The sequence below is a fragment of the Solanum verrucosum genome, unplaced genomic scaffold (genome assembly GCF_900185275.1).
Source record: "Solanum verrucosum unplaced genomic scaffold, falcon-dt-bn FXZP01000253.1, whole genome shotgun sequence".
In the NCBI taxonomy this organism is placed as follows: domain Eukaryota; kingdom Viridiplantae; phylum Streptophyta; class Magnoliopsida; order Solanales; family Solanaceae; genus Solanum; species Solanum verrucosum.
The window spans coordinates 4,469,810-4,489,229 of NW_026019984.1; the positions used below are offsets into that span (position 1 = coordinate 4,469,810).

The 19,420-nt window shown below is 32.5% G+C and overlaps 1 protein-coding gene across 1 annotated transcript in view; it reads left to right on the forward strand.

Annotated features, from left to right (window-relative positions):
* The window catches only part of LOC125818388 (F-box/LRR-repeat protein At3g58900-like), a 66,543-nt gene extending 47,622 nt beyond the window's left edge, over positions 1 to 18,921 (forward strand). The window contains exons 2-3 of the mRNA XM_049497911.1: positions 12,211 to 13,002; positions 18,616 to 18,921. Of these exons, the coding sequence (XP_049353868.1) occupies positions 12,211 to 13,002; positions 18,616 to 18,921 (1,098 nt within the window). The remainder of the gene's footprint in view (positions 1 to 12,210; positions 13,003 to 18,615) is intronic.
* The last annotated feature ends 499 nt before the right edge of the window (positions 18,922 to 19,420 follow it).

The following is a 19,420-nucleotide window of genomic DNA, read 5'->3' on the forward strand; positions in this document are numbered from 1 at the left end:
TACCATATTGATTAAACATTGATGGCATATTCGATTGTCATACTAATCATGTTTTAGAGACTCTTTCTCAAAAGTATATCAAAATTATATTGTGATATGGTTATTGATGACTCGAAAAGTCATTCTGCATAAACATTTATGGCATAACAAGATACCATACTGCTTAAACATTGATGGCATACTCGATGTCATACTAATCATTTTTTAGAAACTCTTTCTCAAAACTCATCTTTACTTTCTCAAAAACTCAGTTTAAAACAAAAATGTTGGCTTTAAAAGATTCTCAAAATTTATAACTCAAAATAGGGTTCATGCTGAAATATAGACATGAACAACTCAACTCAAGAATCTTAATGCATAACATATAATAATCCAATAATTAGGAATAGAATTTCAAAAAAGAATCTGGAACTCAAGAACTCAAAATCAACTCATCTTAAGAATACTTCAAATCTAGGGATAGAATCCTAGATTTTTTTTTACTGATTTGAAAGTAGATGTATGACGTGAGGACGAACTAGTCCAACACTATGATAGCCTTGGAAGAACAAGGTTCTTGAAGAATCTTGAAAAAGAACTTGGTTAGATGCCTTGAAACCCTAGCTTGAAGGAGATCAATCAAGAAAACCTTTCTTGAGATTCTTGAATTACTTTCTTGAAATCTCTATGGCCAAGAATTATGATTTTCATTAGTCATTCATAACTGGATGGAGGAATTTGAGTTGGAAAGAATGAAATTCTTGGAGAAAGACTTACCTTGAAGAAGAATCTTGAAAAAGATTGAAAGAATCTTGAATGGAGTCTTCTACTTTGATTTTTCCTTAAGGTTTGAGAGAGAAGAGAATGATGGATTAAGAGATGAAAATCTGATTATTTTGGGTCTTTAATTAGTCAAGAAATTCGTTTAGGGTTTTCTTATAGGTAAAAAGATAAAAACGACCATTTTTAATGTTTACATGTCGGCTAATTTGTCACAGCACTGTATCAAGTTACTAAAATGGTTATAACTTTTTACTCAAACCATGGATTGTTGCAAAATGTGTGGCGTTGGAAAGAAGATTCAAATACCTTTAATTTTATAGATTATGAGCCACATAACTCTTTATATTATAAGAGATATGGTCGTTTGAACTTGACCCAAGTAAAATCTTACATCAAAACTTAATCAATAAGGAAACTTTCAACTCTACTTTGTGCTAGGAGTTTCTTGTGACCTTAATTGATATCCAAAATCATTCACACACTAAAGAATTTACTTTTATACATATGTACAATTTAATAATCACGCAATATGATCCTACAAGTAAATAAAGAATGGTTTGAGTCTTAACTTAGAAATTTTCGGGGTGTTACACAAAGTTCTTCATCCCTTATCAAAATCAACAAAATTACTTTCTAGATACATGTATCTGACGGTTTTAAAATTGAGATACATATTTTATTTATTTGAATTATGATTGTAACTGATTTTCTTAATTAAAGGAGTAAGTAAGGATTTTCAGAATATACGAACAATAAATTTTGAAAATTTAAATTAATCAAATCTCTTAAATATAAGGCAGAAATCAAGGAGTGTATCTATGTTCAATTAATTTCATTTTGTTACTCTTTGGAACAATAAATTCATTAATAATATAAACAAAAGACAAAAACATGTATATATCGGTTATGCAATTTGATTAATTTCATTTTATTACACTTAAAATAATAAATTCAATAATTTGATGTATCTATTATCAATTATTGATGTATCTATTATCAATTATTGATATATCTATTATCAATTATTGATGCATCTATTATCAATTGTTGATGTATCCCACAAAATAAACACTTTGATACAGGAGTGTACAATTGCACATATACATTTATACGTATCATGAAAACAGGCTAAGTTCTTAGATACATGATAGAAGGCCAGATACATATGATAAGATTCAGACACATGACAAAATAAGTTGTGCCAAATACTTGCATAAATCTCCAATATATTTATTAGATACATACACACTTATTCAGATACATATAATCGTATCTCAATGATGTATTCAATAATGTGACAAACACTTGCGTATATCTTCACTTATTGAAACTTTCCGATTACGTTCGTGGTTGGTTCGGGCATCTCAATGAGCGCGGTATTTGCTTCACTTTTTGATTTATCGATGTTGCTCGTTGTGCTTAGATTCGACGGACCTTTGCCAGATCCACAAACAATTCCATTTTTTCGTCCCTCTAACTAATAAAGATTTAAAGAAGAAGGCCCTCAAGTCGTCGGCGAGGAAATTTGAGTCAGCTAAAATTACAATTGAGATGGTTAATATAGAGTTAACCTCAAAATCAAGTTCTACTGTCTTTTTCATTGATATGCTCCTCTATCCTCCAGTCTTGCATATGGTCTTGTTGGTCTCTTTATTGGTATGGCCATTGGAATTGTTGTTAACGCTAGGAGAGAAAGTTAGGGAGAGAGAAGAGAGAGGTTAATTTGGAGTATAGGGGAGATGGCTCATGATAAAATAAAATAAAAAGATACTTGATTATTATTGGACCTTTAATTGTGGTGTTTAAATGTAAAGATAATTAATCAATACTAGTATAAAGTAGATGTAAGATTAGTATATATGATAGCGATGTATATTTTATTTTTATTTTTAACCCTTCCTAGGAGCTCCCACCCCTTCGGGTTGGAAGTGAAGGGTGCTTACCATCCGAGCAACTCCCTTTCGTCTTTTAAATTATTTTTTCCTTGCTTACAAATAATTCTTAAATATTAGGAGTTTTTGTGTGAAGAGTTTCCTATTTATTCTTTGAGATTACTAACCTACCTACTTGTTCTTATTTTTTACTATTAAATTATTATTATTATTATTATTATTTCTGGTTTTAATCTAGGTCATGTACTTGCTTTTTTCTATTAAATTATTTTTTCCCTTTCTTTTAACTTAGGACATTGTTTCTGAATATTTACATCGTGTCTTAATATAGTTCAAATAATGAAAAGTTTTAAAAACAAAATTTTAGTTAATCTGAAAATACTAAATGTTAGGATGTGTTACCATATATACAAATAAGTATAGAAATAGTTATAATTTTAGTTAATTTCAAAATTCTATAATATTACAATAATAATTAAAAGACGGTTATTTAAAAAAATATTAAATAATAATTTTTTTATTTTGGGTAAAAATCATTACACTCTCTCTCTCTCTCTCTCTATATGTATATATATATATATATATATAAATATATATATATATTACTTTTACTTTTACTACTGCCTCTGTTTTTTAAAAAATGACTTGATTTCCTTTTTAATCTATTTCAAAAAGAACGATCTCTTTTTTTTTTTGGTAACATTTTGATTTCAACTTTTCACATGACATGTTTAAGGCCACAAAATTAAAATGCAATTTAGTACATTTTTGACATAACTTTAATTTATGACCACAAGATTTAAAAGTCTTATTTATTTTCTAAAACTCTGTGTCAAGTCAAACTAGGTCACTCTTTTTGAAACGGAAAGAGTAATTCTACTTATTTTTCTATTATATAGAAATGTGATGAGAATTGTCTTTTTAAGTCAAGTCAAAATTATCTAGAAACCTCCTTTCTTCTCCAAAACAGAACTAGAAACATCCTTATACTCCAAACCCAAAACAAAAAACCCTTCAATTCTCCTTCAGCTTTCAAGAAAACTTATGAACGTGGTTATGCAAGGCTGCCATGACTCCAACTCCGCCATTTGGACTCATAAGGACGATTCAAGGTAAGTAATCTAATCCATTAGTTATGGTCTGTTACATGCTATTTTTAACACATTAAGTCTATGTCTAGAAATATCAGCTCTCTCATCTCTTTCCCTCTTTTAGTTCTCCTAACACACACTCTGAATGAGTATTGCTGCAGTTGTGCGAAAAGTAAAGATCAAATTTAGTAGTTAGAAATAATGAATCTTTCCCTCCCTGTATGCATAAACTCTCCATTTCACCTTCATTTCTGGATTTCTCCTTCTTATATCAATAACAATAATTTTCCGATTTTCTCACTGTTTGCTTAAACTATGTTTAGAAAATTGTTGCGGAAACTATATCTTTTAGTTCAAATGCTCTTTTTGCCAAGTAAGTTCATTTCATCTTCTACAGTTTTGCTACAAGGACATATTAGTTGTCATGATTATTGGTAAGTACTATTTGGACACAAAATTAAGCCAAAGTCGATCCAAACAGGCTCTAAAACTTCTTTCTTTTGCCCCTCCATAAATAGCAAGCTTGCAATTTAAGTCTCCACTTTCATGGTTAAAGTGAAGACTTTTTTATTTGAGTTAAGCATTTGACAGATTTTACTAAATGAATTTTAGAAACTAATACTCTTCTTATAATAAGTGTATCTAACCAAAGACAAGGTAACTGTCAACAAGTAGAAGCGGGGTTGTGGAAATTTGAATACGGAGAAGAAAAACTTCTTAGAACAATATATAAGGGCTCTTCTAGGCTACAACAATTATATTTATAGAAAGAAAAATTCATAGATTGTCCCCTACTTTTCATAATATGTGATATTTTAGATGGATATCAATTTCAATTTTTTTGGTATAATGTGCTTCATTAGTTCTTTTCAATTTCTCATTGTGGCTTTTCTTTAGCGTAATATACATGCTTAACCTGCCTTGAGTAGAAGAAAGAGTTGTACTATAAAGTTCAGTGGTTTCATTAAATATCATTGATGAAACATAGGAGGTCATTTCAATTGTTATAGTAGGAATGTTAATCTTCGTGATGAAATTAAATAAACTACAACTGAAAGTTCTCAAGAGAAGTGAGTACAATAAAAAACTTTCTTTTTCATTGTTTCGGCCACTTACATTTACTATTGATGTTGGATAGCTTTTATTATTTACAATTTGTAGTATCAAGTTCAGAGCACCTTACTTGAAGTAGGATTATAGTGTGAGTTTGGAGTACCTTTTTTATTGTATTTTGAATTTTTTTATCTTTTCAAGTACACAGAAAAAGTGTATATTGACAATGACACCTCCTTTTGTGTGATGTTTTCTTAAAATTGATAAAGTATTGTGTATTATAATCGCAAAACTAAAACCCATATTGTTCAACTGCCACAATTGTTTCATTTGGCCAAGTTTGAGATGTACTGATTTTATAACAACAAATTTGTGATCTGCATACTGCAAGTCCAACAAACTGTTGGAGTTGAACTGTGATGTTAATTAAAGATGTGTATAATGTAGTAAAACACTATCTGAATCTTGAGGTATTAAACATGTTAGGTAGAATGTTGAATTTAGAGAGTTACCTATGTAGAAAGAGTCATTATCTTTTAAATAAAGATTTTAGCTAAAATTCCTCCAAACTTTGTGTAGAAGCTTTAGTAGTGGTAATTCACGTGTGATTAGTCACCAAGACGGATTGTTGGAGTAAAATCTGGCTCATAAGAGAATATGTTTCCTCAGTTTGTAGTTACTACTTGAATATGTAAGTTAGTGTCTCAGTTGTGTAAGCTATTTTGTAGGTCCAGAGTTGTATATGCTGTGTGAGAACTCTTAAGTTTCTGCAATATGCAAATCTTATTTGTCTTTTGTATAGAGTACATTTGTTGAAAGAATTTGTGCAAATGATGTAGATAGGACATCTTTTGATACTTTCTATTTTAGCTTGATATATTTATTTTATTTATCTTTGTGTTGTAAAAAATTGTATTGTTGCACCTGTGAGAGCTCATAAGGATATCTTCATTCTGCTTTCTTTAATTATACTGAAAGCAGTTATAGAAAGCTGAGTTTGGGATATATGTAAATAAAATAAAGCGGAGTATTTTTTATTTTTAAAAAAGTTATATATGGGTTGATATTTTAAGAGTTGCATATTAGACATTTGAATATCGACCTTTTTGTGGAGCTGGTGATAAGAGTAAGGAGCTTGAGGAGGAAAATGTATCGTCGTTAGTTTTAGTTTTAGTTTTTATTTTTTGCTTCTCTAGGTCTGCACTTCTTTTCTTGCGTGCCAATTCAAATGTTTTCTTTTTCTTGTAGAAAGTTATCTTACAGCTATGATGTGGTTATATTCTTTTCCAATAATAACTAATGGCTTATCTTCCTTTTTTTATATTTTTTTTTTGGGTGATTGCCCTGTTTGTCTGCTTTAGGTGTCAATTCTTGCCTTTGTTCTGCTGCTCCTCCGGTGAGTTGCAACTTTAATTTTTTTACCTCTTTTCTTGATCTATTCAGTACTTTTGCATATGAGTGTCACCATAACAATATATATAAATCATCTATTTACTTCATGTTATGGCTTTTGTATATTGTCATGATTTTTTTAATTAGTATTTACACATGTACACACCAGGTGTTTGAAGAATGTGACTGCTTTTTAGCGTTGTTAATAGTTGTATGATAATTGCTTACAGATGCAAAAGTGGGATTCTCAAAAAGGAGATAGTATGATCTATATCCTTTGTGATGCAATGAGCTGCCGCCTTTCACTGTGCCGATCCTAGCAAAGTTAGCAGATTCAGTCTTCATATATCTATTATACGACATGAGGATTTATTGGTGAGTTCCAATCGTTCTTTTTCTTGGTGTATTTATCTAATTTCAGTTTGTACGAAGCTTTAGGACAGAAAAAGATAGTAGAGTATTTTTTCCTATATTGCAGCCTGCAGTTTTTAAGACTCTTAAATTTCTTAATAGGTAGAATTAAGTGCAGAAAAGAGAACATATATTGTTATAATTTGTATTTGTGGCATGATGTGATATATCCAATAGTCTTACTTTGTCTAAAACTATCCTCTTCTCCTAGCAATTTCGCAATCCCAAAATCACTTAAATGGACAACCGTGTTTTCATCTAGCAAAATGTTGCTAGGCTTCAAATCACAATGCACTACTGGCTGTGAATAATCGTTATGGAGATAGTCTAAAGGCTACATCGATCATTATGTCCAACTTTTGCAACATGTCTATGAATATGCATAAGTCATAAGAGTGTAACCATTTGTTAAGGCAGTCATTTGGCAAGTACTCCAAAATAAGGCCTTGAAAATATCTCATAGAGATTCTATAAATGCTCAAATTAGTTAGACATAGTCATAGAAATCAAGCTCATGCGACACTGACATTAGTGAAGAATGTCCGGCCTCCATTTTATGGGACTAAATTGGGTATATTGTTGTTGTATGTATAGTCATAGTACTTAAGTAGAACGAGCTACATTAGACTTGAAACAACCTAAGTATCTAATAATTTTAGTTTCATACTTCATTTGTTGTGCTAAGAATTAGTGTCCAGGAAAGCTACTGCTTCGTCACTTTAAGAGGTGAACCGTTGCGAAGTGGTATAACAATGTTGCAAAGTGTTGAAGCGAAGCACCTTAGAGAAGCAAGTGCTTCAATGGCGAAGTGAGGTTAAGTGTGAAGTAATATGAAGCATCTCTCCTTTATAATATATATCATAAACATTTTAAAAGGTTTATTTTAAGAAGTTCAACATCAAAATTTTACATTTCAGACGGCTAGGGTTTCACGTCCTCTCTGATGATTGAATTTCAGGTAAGCATCTTTTCTAGCTTTTTCTCCTTTCTTCTTCTACTTATCCATCGTCCTTTGGTGTTTCTTTTCTTTCATCATCTACTTTCTTCATCCTAATTTCAAATGTAATAGGTGATTTTGATCAAAGACAATCCAAAAGAAATTGATCGCAACACTAGATGCATCTGTTAGTGTCTGATTTATAAATATAGTATATATAAATGTAGTTAGTACTCTCATATATGCAAATAGTATGACATTCACAAAACATGTAGAGAAACACATTTAGCAGCTATACTATGTTCGATATAATGGTATTTATATGTAATTTAATCATTTATATTAATCGATTTTAGATTAAGAATAAGACTACACATTGGGCCCGTGCATGAATTTTCGCTTATTTTACAAAAGTCATTCCAAGTACATGCATTACTTCTATTGATCCACCATGTTCACCCACTAACTTCTCAAAGTTGCAAAGATATTTTTAGATTATGACATTTCCCCTAAAATGTTCATTAGGAATCTGTAAAGCTTGCTTAATATTGAATAATAGAAGATATGGCTTTTTCTATCTTGTCTTGATATAGAAGTTTACTGTAAGCAGTGATGTGACAATATTGACAAATTTCCATGTGAATGAACAAATAAAGAAAAGATCATTAAAGTACTATCTATGTAGAAGATCTCATTTAGAAGTATGTGTCGGAATGCTTTCCGGTATCCTTGACATAGACAAACAAATCATGTTGTTCTCATTTCCCTTATTCAATTGTGTCTCTTCATCAGTTTTGCAGGTTAGAGTATCTTCTTCTTCATTTTCAGCCACTACACCAAAACAGAGTGTCTATAACATTTCACGTTTTTTTATTTACATGACGCTTGATATTAGATATATTACTGAAATGCTTCATAAATTGCAGATATGCATATTTCATATCTGGTGTCTTCCAGTCTTAAGTTGTCCAATAATCATTTGTTTATGTAGGAGTACAATGTATAATTATTAAATATACGTACTTTCTAAGGACACGCTATTTGCCCATGATAGAACAAAGTATATTTTGTTGCCGTGCAGTTGTAACTTATAACCATCTAATCATGTGATTGATTCAGAAGTTTTGACTGATAGACTATGGTGCTTAGATTCTCTTAAAATGTTGTCGGATTCGGATCCTTTAAAAGTAGTGTATTTTTGTAGGTATAACTTTTGAAGTACTACTGATGAAGTAATTCAGGCTAATAGTTTTGTTGTTTCAGGTTTGGATGATGGATGATAGACATAAGTGATAAATCTATTCATTTTTCTAGGGGCAAAATGTAGATAACACATTGTTTGTGCACCTTTTTTTTGTGTGAATTTCAAAGTTAATTTTCACTTAGATGTATACAAATGATGGTGATGGGGCTACTGGTTCTTACCTATGAAGTATGCTCATGAAGCTATGGCTGCAATAAATTTTATGGGAAGGGTTGGGCACGTGTAATTTTGAAGATTGTTGTCTTATGTTAAAAAGAATGCCTACGCTTTTATGTTGTCTCTGTGATTTTAGACATTTATTATAGCTAACAAACAAGGAACTAAGGGGTCGTTTGGTACAAATATTGATAATGCAGGGATTAGTAACGCAAGGATTAGTAACGCAGAGATTAGTAGTGCATGAATTTTTTTTGTCAAGTGTTTGGTTCACTACTTTTTACTTAATTCAAACAACTTTTTACTTAATTCTGTGTTTGATTTAAAACTCTACAAAAAATTTCTTTCCTGTTAATACCTTTGTGCTATTATGAGTGTTTATTTCATGTAATTGGGTCAAAGTAGATAACCGTCGAATCGAACAATTTTTTTAGTAGGAATTTCTATTCCATTTAATTAGTTAAATCAAATATATATATATATATATATATATATATATATATATATATATATATATATATATATATATATATATATAATTGTTATTAATTTTAAGGTGTGATGTATCACTAAGAAGATCATTGATGGCACGGTGTATTTCTAATTTTTTGTTGGTCAAGTATATCTTAAACTTAACATAGATTTAAGACTGCTTAAATTGTTCAATATCAAAAGCTTATTTAAAAATAAAAAAAAACAAATAATTCAAGTGGGTAATCGACAAACTATCTTGAATAAAAAAAATTCAAGAAAAAATGGAGAAAAAAATATTAGTGAACTCACTAAATTACACTAAAGGGATTTGGAGAATTAAAAAAGAACATTTATAACCATTTTAATATAAATAAAAAAGGAAATTAAATTACAAAAGAAATAAGGGGTTAGTTTAGTCATTTAGGGGTCTTATCCAAGGTTTAACAAACCTTGAATTAGTTATCCCTCCATTTTCTAGGGATGAGATAAGACAACATATGATGGATAAGCAATTCATGAATTAAATTAAATGAAGTAACCAAACAATGTATTAGATGGACTAAATTTTAATTCATGAATTATTCTATTTAATATCGCTTACCAAACGGGTCCTAAAAGTCAAGTCCTGACCGAATGAGAACACCATTACTGGTGCAAAATATTAGTATTACTTGGCCTAAAATGTTGGGCCCGTGCTTAGCACAGGTAACACTCATCCAGTCTCTTTCTACTATATAGAAGCATGATGAATTAGGACGACCAACGCTCTTTTGTAATTTTACACAATATCCAATTTCTAGAATCATCCGTGTTCACTTGGCCAAGAAGATATTAGAGACTTCCCAACACAGACACATATGTCTAGAAACATCCATACGTCTCTTTCACAATTTTTTAGCTTTCAAGAATGGTCTCTTAGGGTGTGTTTGGTATGAAGGAAAATGTTTTCCAATTTTCTCATGTTTGATTGGGTTAAATGTTTTGAAAAATGTTTTCCAAATCAATTCATTTTCCTCAAATTTAAGGAAAATGACTTCCCTTCAAAACTTAAGGAAAACATTTTTCAAAACTCTCTTCCAACTTCCAATTAAAAAAAAAATTGTTGAAAAAATCAATTTATTTGGTCCCTACCCTCAAACCAGCCCCCCAAAAAAAATAAAATTTAAAGTTTGTTTTTAAATTCAATATTTTTACCCCACCCTCACCCCTACCCCCACCCCCTACCACCACCCCTCCCAAAAAAATATTAAAAGTTGTTTTTAAAAGATATTTCTAATTTCAATTTTTTTATTTTTTTACACCCCCCACCTCCTACCCTCGCCCCCCCCCCCCCCAGCCCCCTATCCCACCCTCTTCAAAAGGAAAAAAATTTAAGTTTGTTTTTAAAAAACATTATTTCATTTTTTCACCCTTACCCTCGACCCCCCCTACCCTAGCCCCCACCCACCCCCTACCACGCCCCCACTCCCCAAAAAAAAATTTAAGTTTGTTTTTAAAAAATATTTTCGACTTCAAGATTTCATTTTTTTCACCCCTACCCTCGAACCCCCCCCCCCCCCCCCCCGCCCTACCAACCCCCCCACCCCCCAAAAAAAATTTTAAGTTTGTTTTTAAAAAATATTTTTAACTTCAAAATTTCAATTTTTCACCCCTACCCTCGGCCCCCCGCCACCCCCCATCCCCACCCACCCCCTACCAGCCCCCAACCCCAAAAAAAATTAAGTTTGTTTTTAAAAAATATTTTCAATTTCAACAATTATTTTCTACTCTAGTAAAAATAAAAGAAATTTTTCAAAAACATTTTTCATTCATAAATCAAACACTAAAAATCTTTTTCGGAAAATATTTTCTACTCACCAACCAAACATGAGAAAATAAGTCAAAAATCAACTTGTTTTCCAAGAAAACATTTTCTAGAAAAACATTTTCGATGAAAAACATTTTCCTTCATACCAAACACACCCTTAGTCTTCATCAAGAACTTTCTGATTCTTTTCATCTTCACAGTGGGTTACATTTCAATCTGTTCATCATTTAATTTTTTCAAATTCTTTATTTGTTTTTCCTTCGTCTACTTTACATAAGTCTTGGATTTCGCTAAGAAGAGTATAGATGAAAGTTTCAGTGAGCTGCATGTCAAATTGCTTCTTCATCTATATTCTTCTAGAGTTTCAATTACAGATAAGTTCTTCATCATTTTTTAAACAACTTAAAATTTAAAGAACATACAAAAAAATTGTTTGACCGTTAAAATTTTATTAATGTCACATAAATTAAAATAAAAAATAAAAATATATGTTAGGCCTGTGCTAGCACGGGCTACTGTAACTAGTATTTATATAAAAGGCAAAAACTATATATAATATTTGCCCTAGTCTGTCGTCCTCACGGTAAGAGCGATTTCTCAATTTGGAACAGCGCAGCAGCATCTTTCTTCTTCTTCCTCTAGTAATCGTGAATCCTACTCTCAATTTTTGATCTTATAAAAAAAATAGTGTGTTTTTGTGGTACTCTGTCTCTGTTTTATCCTTTGTTTTTGCATCTAAACTGCAATGAAGGTCCCCTTTTTATTTGTTGTTAGCTTTCGGCAATGATTGTATCTTCCTGGTTGGAACAAAAATTAAAAATAATACAAACATTATCTTATGTAGAACCCATGGAGAAAAGACTGCGACTTTCCAACAAATTTGCTTTAAAAAAGGTGTTTTTCTCAACCCCATATCTCTTTTCTTCAGTCTCTTGTCATTCTTGTGGTTTGATCAATTTTTTTGTTTCTAGTGTCAAAAGGAAGTCTGCATTGCACAAGAAGATCGTATCAGTCAGTTACCTGATGAAATTCTGGTATATATATTGTCTTTCTTTACTGTTAAGGAAGCTGCAGATACAAGTCTCCTCTCAAGGCGTTGGCTAAACTTATGGACATATATTGATCACCTTGATTTTGATGCTACAAAATACTTGGATCAAGTGTTCGTGCAACCCAAGCTACAAAAAGGGCATATGGACAAGTATCTGACATGGGTCAACTCTGCTTTGCAAAAGTTTAAAGGCCAGAGACTTGACCAATTTCGTGTTTACTTTGATTTAAACAAATTTGCTCAGCACGACATTGACAAATGGCTTGAACTTGCCTTTTCTAAGAAAGTTCAAAGACTAGAGTTAGACTTATTAAGGTGTGGATCATTCACTCGTAATTTTGATTCCTGTTATACTTTTCCGAAGCGGCTCCTTGGTCTTGGAGATTCTTCTTCATGCTCTAATAACCTCCAAATACTCTCACTTATCAACCAGAATTTCAAGTCTCTAAAAGTGCTTATATTGAAATCTGTAAATGTGACGGGCCAAGTTCTTGAGTTCTTTCTACGCAATTGTCCATTTCTTGAAAGAATGCAAGTTCATGGATCAGGAACATTGAAAAATTTGGAAGTTGTTGGTCCGTCCCTCAAGTTGAGACACTTGGAGATATATAGCTGCTTCAATGTAAAATCACTTAAAATTTGTGATACAAATCTTATATCATTAAGGACTTCAGCAGGAAAAGTATTACTGCTTAAGAAAGTCCCGATGCTGGTTGATGTAGAGATTTTGGGTATGCCATACACCCATTTATTGTAAAAAGAGATGATTTATTGTCTCTGTCTCACATTCACAAAAAAAACATCTGGAGCACAAATCGAGGCCCTTCTTCATACGGTTATCCTGTGTGAGAACAACCTGTTTTGCTAAGAGCCAAGTTAAACATGCCACCTTGAAGGGCACCTTAACTTTCCAGATCATTTTCCATGGCCAGTAGCTTGATTGAGTGTGTGTCCTCTGTGAGTTTCTGTAAGCTGTTCCAACTGAGAATCTCTCCTGTGTATCTGGAGCCCATAACAGTTTGTCTTCACTATTACTGAGTTCCTTGTATCGTTCCAGGATATTTAGAAATTCAACCATTCTATTCACCTCCCATTCATTTAAAGGTCTTCTGAACCTTAAATTCCAACCCTGAGCATCTTTTATAAACCTACTTTCTTGTCATAATTATACTGGTTGGTTTCAAATGAGAACAACCAACTAAGAAAATTGAGAAGTAATTTGCTGCCTAGCTAGGTAGATGGGTGAAGGAGGAATGCACTGGGGTAGAGGTTTCAGAGATGAGGGATTACAAAATGTTGTTAGAACCGAGGGGAACTTCCAAATTCTATAGTAGGATTCGAAGGTGGCATCCCGAATCCCAATCAAATGACTCCAGGCTCAAAGAGTCAGAATCGAGCCTGGATGGTATTGTAGAGGAGGCTTAGGGCTTCACATGGTATCTGATGTTTTCTCTCTCTTGAATATTTATTTTTTCAAAAATCAAGTAACGATTATACAAGGGAAAAGAGAAAAAATACCCGAACTTGTATCGGATTTCTTGTTACACTTATTCTTTGAAGTTGTTCTATGAATTATTTTGTAGTAGAATAATACCATAGGAAGTGTTGATGTGGCTTTTACTTTGCACCTCCATATAGTGCATGAAAAGACAAATACAAGCTAAATGATAGAGGCTCTAGAGTCCAAAAGATATAATTTTTCTTCTACTTTTTAGGCCCTTTTCTAAATCTTGAGCGGTGATCCACCACTTGTCCCACCAGGCCACCATCCATGCCCCCCACCCCCGTGTCTGAGCCAGGATTTTTTTTTTTGTAGCTGAGTAGATACACAAATTATGTTTTTCCTACTCATGAGTGGGTGCACGCACTTGGCTAAAGTTGTGTGCATAATATTTTCAATAAAAATCAAGCAATAAAAGTAAAAAATTTTATCTAGGGTGTGTTTTATATGGAGAAAAATGTTTATCTATTTTCATGATTGGTTGGTCAATATATTTTGTGAAATATTTTTTCTAGGAAAACAAGCTCCTTAAAAATGAGGAAATTTACTTTCCTAATGGAAGTAGAAAACATAAGTTCCAAAGCAATTAAATCATATTAGCATTTATAACTATAAAAAACAATCATATAAATCACTATAGACATAGTGAAGTCAATAAAAATAATTTTAGTTACTAGTTAAATTAAATAAAAAACAATACATATCACAATAAAAGTAATAAAATAATAATTAAAATAAAAGAATTACCGCGAAACATTATAAAAAAAACTATTGATAATCTCAACCACAAAAGAACTTGAAAGGAAAAACACGAGTACGGAGCCAGAAGGGCAAAAAAATTGACCAAAAATTTCAAAAGGGTTTGAAATCAAAAGGGTAACATTTAAACGGTAGGGGAGATGCTGTTTAAATTAGGGTAGCAAGGCGCAAGAAAACAGAGCCACCATCATTGTTTATTTTTTCCATGTCAGTACTTACGGTGGTACTTTTTGCACTACAAAATAGTATAGGGGTCGTAGGGACATCACAAAGAATAAGTGTGTAACTGGAAAACTGAGGTAAGTCCATAGGGTTTTTATGCCTTTTCCCACTGTGTTATTTAAAAAAGCACCAAGAGGGCTCCAACCTTTACAAGTAGAAGATTCTGTTGTTCTGTCAACCTCCCAGTCATGCAATCTCCTTCTTAATCTAATATTAAAAGATAGCCTTTCTCTGTATTCTTCAATCACATCTTTTATATGGATAGCTATGAGATGTAATTCTGAATAAGTTATTAAAGCTTCTTGATCCGGCGTACATGAAACTTTATCTTCTTCTTGCAACTAAAAGCTTTCACAAGATTAAAAGAATCAATTCCATAAGTTCTAATGTACTTTCAAACTGTGACATCATCAGATGTATTGATTAGTTTTGCTTTTGAACATCTCATATCGTTGCCATGCTCTATGTTTAACATCTTAATCCATAAATTGTTTTGCTCTACTGTGTTTTATCTCCACAAACTAATTCGACAGTAGACACTTTTTTTAATACCCAAAGTTTTTATCTATGAACTACTCTTCTTAGAGAATATAGCTCTATTTTTATGCTCTTTGAATCAACTTGCCACATCTTTCTCCTTGCATTATCGAACCGTCTTTGCACCTTAAAAAATGATAGAAACAGTTTCTTGCGGGTTGCCAATCTTCTCAACCTTATGTATCACTCTCTGCCATATTATTGCACTTCTATATCTGGCATTTAGAGACTTGCTCATGTATGTCTCAGCCTGGATTCTCAATTTAAACGCAGTCAAGTGCTGTCTCAAAGTGTAATAGTAGAGATCTGTGATGCATGATCGTACGCTCCTCAAGTCCAAATAGAAATAGGGTATAGTCTGCATATCGTGTACATGAAAAATTTCCATATTTTCATTTGTACAACTTTCCCCAACTTTTGACTCCTTTTATCCATACTATATTCATGGCATAATGCAGCATCTTACTGAATGTTTCCATTGCTTAGGAAGAGAATGGGATAACGGGGTTCTCCTATTTAACTGCATATCCTAATTATATTTTTCCATTTGTTTGCAAACCGTGTTGATTCAAAAGCTTCAGTAATATTGCCAGTTTACATGATTGTTCCACCGGGTCAAATCTTTGCTTGATCCTGTGTTGTCCCTAGTCTGAGGTGATAACTTGAGAATGAATCATTCATCGGTGCTCTCATAGTAAAGAAGGCTTCACTCAAGGAGTGACAGATTTGGACGGAGTCTTGGCATTGATGCTAAGGAGACGAGATCCATCGATCTGAATAAGTCTAGTACACCTTTCTCAAGTCCAGCTAACAAATAATTCTTGCTACTTTAATTCTATTTAAGGCTCCAAGAATTCATTTTCTAATAACACTGGATCTATAGTTTGTCCTTCCCTTTACAAATACATGCATTTTTTGACCTTGATATCTACTTGCCAATACTTGTTTCATCCTTGTTGTTAGGACCCCGGTAGTAATCTCATCCTTTTACCTTGTTCTTAAGAACCAATGCTGTGAATATTGCAGTCCAGCCTCTTGTAAAAATTTCTGTCTCATGAAAGAAGTGCAATGCACTGATAATGTCCCTTTCCAAAAAGTTCCTAGATTTCTGGTAAGAAGACATTATCTGCCCATCTGGCCCTAAAGTTGTTATCACCACTAGACCATCTCCATTACTTCTCCGAGAAAATTTCTTAGTAGCCAACACTCTTCCCGTGATAATAGCTCAAGGTCATTGTAACTGGAAGGCGCCATCATTGCTCGGTTTTACTAAATAACTTCTCATAGCATTACACTCATCTGATGACCTTTGGATTTGGTAGTTCGTCCATCTCTTACAAGTTAGTTTATATGGCTGTACTTTTTATTTGTATTGATCAATTTACTGTAAAACACTTAGTATTTTGTAGGGGTGTCAAAAATGAGCCCACCTATAGGTAACCCGCCCAACCCGCCCATAATTTTAAGGGTTGGGCTTAAGATAATTTGAATTAGGTTTAATCTCAACCCCCCATTTTAAGAGAATCCTCAATTGAGCCCAATTTAATTTTCAATTTCAACCCATTTTAAGACTCTTTATTTGTATTGATGTAATGTATGTTCTTATATTGAAGGTATGAATTACTTTTGTTTTATATTTTTTAGGATTTATCTATCCATTTGTAACTTTTTTGGTAATTTTCTTAAGTTGAAATCTAAAATGTGGTTATAAAACTTAAATAAACAATATATTAAAACTATTGAGATTAAGCGGGTAAAGACCCAACCATTTTTAAGCTCATTTGAGCCCAAAGTAAACTTGGGCGGGTCAAGACTCAACCTAATTTCTATTTCAACCCATTTTAATATCTCCAATTTCAACCAACCCGCCCATTTGACACCTCTAGTATGTTGTCTCATTCATTTAACCAGAAACACCTCAATTGTTGTTTCCAGGATGTTTTTTAGCATTGGTTATTTGTTCCAGTTCTACTAAGTGGTTCCTTTAGGCTTTTCGTTTTTCTATATCCGTTCACCTTTTTCTGATCATACTTACCAATCCAGCAATCTGATTATGTATAATTTTTCGACATGCATTGTTGTTTGAACTCAAAGTCTGCCTTTTAAGTTCAGTTTCCTTTCTATTAACCATAATCAGATTGCCAACACTATCATAAGATTGCTATTGCTGTTCCGCTAAATCAATGGATCCCTCTATAGCTTTTTTCATTTTCTCGAATTTGCATTAAGATTCGCCTATTCCCAAGTCTGCACTCTGCTGGAATGGGTGTATGATTGGTTATCATCATATGCTTTGAAAACTTGAATATCACATTCCAAAGAAATTGTATACACAAATTTCTGTGTATTCCACCTCATAAGTTTACTGTACATGCTATTGTATTTATACAAAACTAGGTCTAAATTCTGTACCAAAATAAATGAATTAAACAATGATTATTTGTACACTTGGCACCTAATTATTGGACTAGTTTGTAACAAACACTAACAGCCATTTTGCTCTTCACGTGCCTTCCTTGTGCCTAGGTTGAGAATCTTCTAGACCTTGTACAACTGGTTAGGTTGAGAATCTTCTAGACCTTCTGATTAGGTTTCCTAGAACTTTTGTTCTTTTTGGCACAAATCTTTTGGTTCTTGAAAAGAAATGTAGGAGAAGGTTCATTTCGGTTAGCAAGTCCGGCATGCAGCTCGAATATGTTTATATGATAAGTCACTTATGTATTCTTTTGTTTCCTAATTTCTCCAAGTTAAGATTTTTCTCACAGAGAGTCTAGAACATGGATAATGAGTAGTGGTGATTGAATATTGTTGAATTAGTCAACTTGACTAGGAGGCATCTTACATGATAATGGGAAGTTTTCATTCAGTCGATCAAGGAAGCCATATATCCCGAATCTTAAAATTTAGATCCACAACCGATTCCGAGCAACTTAGTCTAAAATAAGTCGACCCAAACATGTTGAAAGAAGTTGCAATTCTCTCAGAAAATTGAGCACTCCACGTCTGTAATATTCTTGTCCATATTCCCCACTTTCCTTCCTCCGTGTGGTAAATACTTTAGGGAATTTGTAGAAGAACAAAGTAGTAGGAGAAGTCAAATGACATGAGCGATTGATACAATCATGGTTCATCAGTGATTGGTACATAGTTTTATGTTATACTGATTCCCCAAAGTTTAATTCTTTTCATTTAACTTGTGTCCCAAGAAAAAGGCCTGTTCAAAATTTTCTTTTATTAGCTTTACTGACTTATCTTATCATTATTTTATTTTTTTATTTTAATTTGTGTTGTATATATTTACGGCAGGTGATGTCAATCCCCTTCGAGGCAAAGAAAGAGTGTAAGAAAGCAGCCATAAAATGCCCACTCCATCACCTCAAAGTGGTCAAATTTTCGGGGTTTTATACAGGCTTATTTCAACTTGAACTCGTTAGGTACTTTTTGGAAAATGGTGTTGCTCTTGAGAAAATCATTATTGATCCAGGTACTCCATTTTTTTATCGTATCCCTCCGTGCCCTAGCGAAATCAAACACACGCAAGCTTCGAGAAATCTTGCTAAGCTCCAGCTTGAATGTGAAGTGCCTCCGGCTATTAAGTTGGTCATACTTTAATGAAAATAATAATGTTATTAGGGTTAAATTTGTGATACATATCGGAGGTGAATTTTTATTTCTTAGTAGATGTTCCTCATGCTTTGTTTCATTATTGAGTGATTTTCACTTTTTGTGAGGTTTATATTGCTATATGAAATATGGGGGATTTTCAAAATGAAAATGTCGCAGTTATTCCGCCAATCACATCTTTTCCATTCTATTTTTCTTGCGAGTAAAATTTGATGTGGAAATTTCAAAACCATATGTTAAAAATGACTTCAAAAAGGCTAAAGATGTGATGTGTACATTAGTTGCGTTGCCAACTCTTCGAAAGTTATTTACTTTGATCCTCAAGTAGAATAGTTTGCAAATTTTAGAAATTTTTTGTGAAGAGAGTAAATAAGAAAATGGTGTCAACCATTTTACAGCTTAGGAAATTTAACAGTTTTCGTTATTAATTTTAAGATTTGTATCTTGATAGGGGAAGGGTTCAGGTGAGTTTTGTGTAAGGAATTTT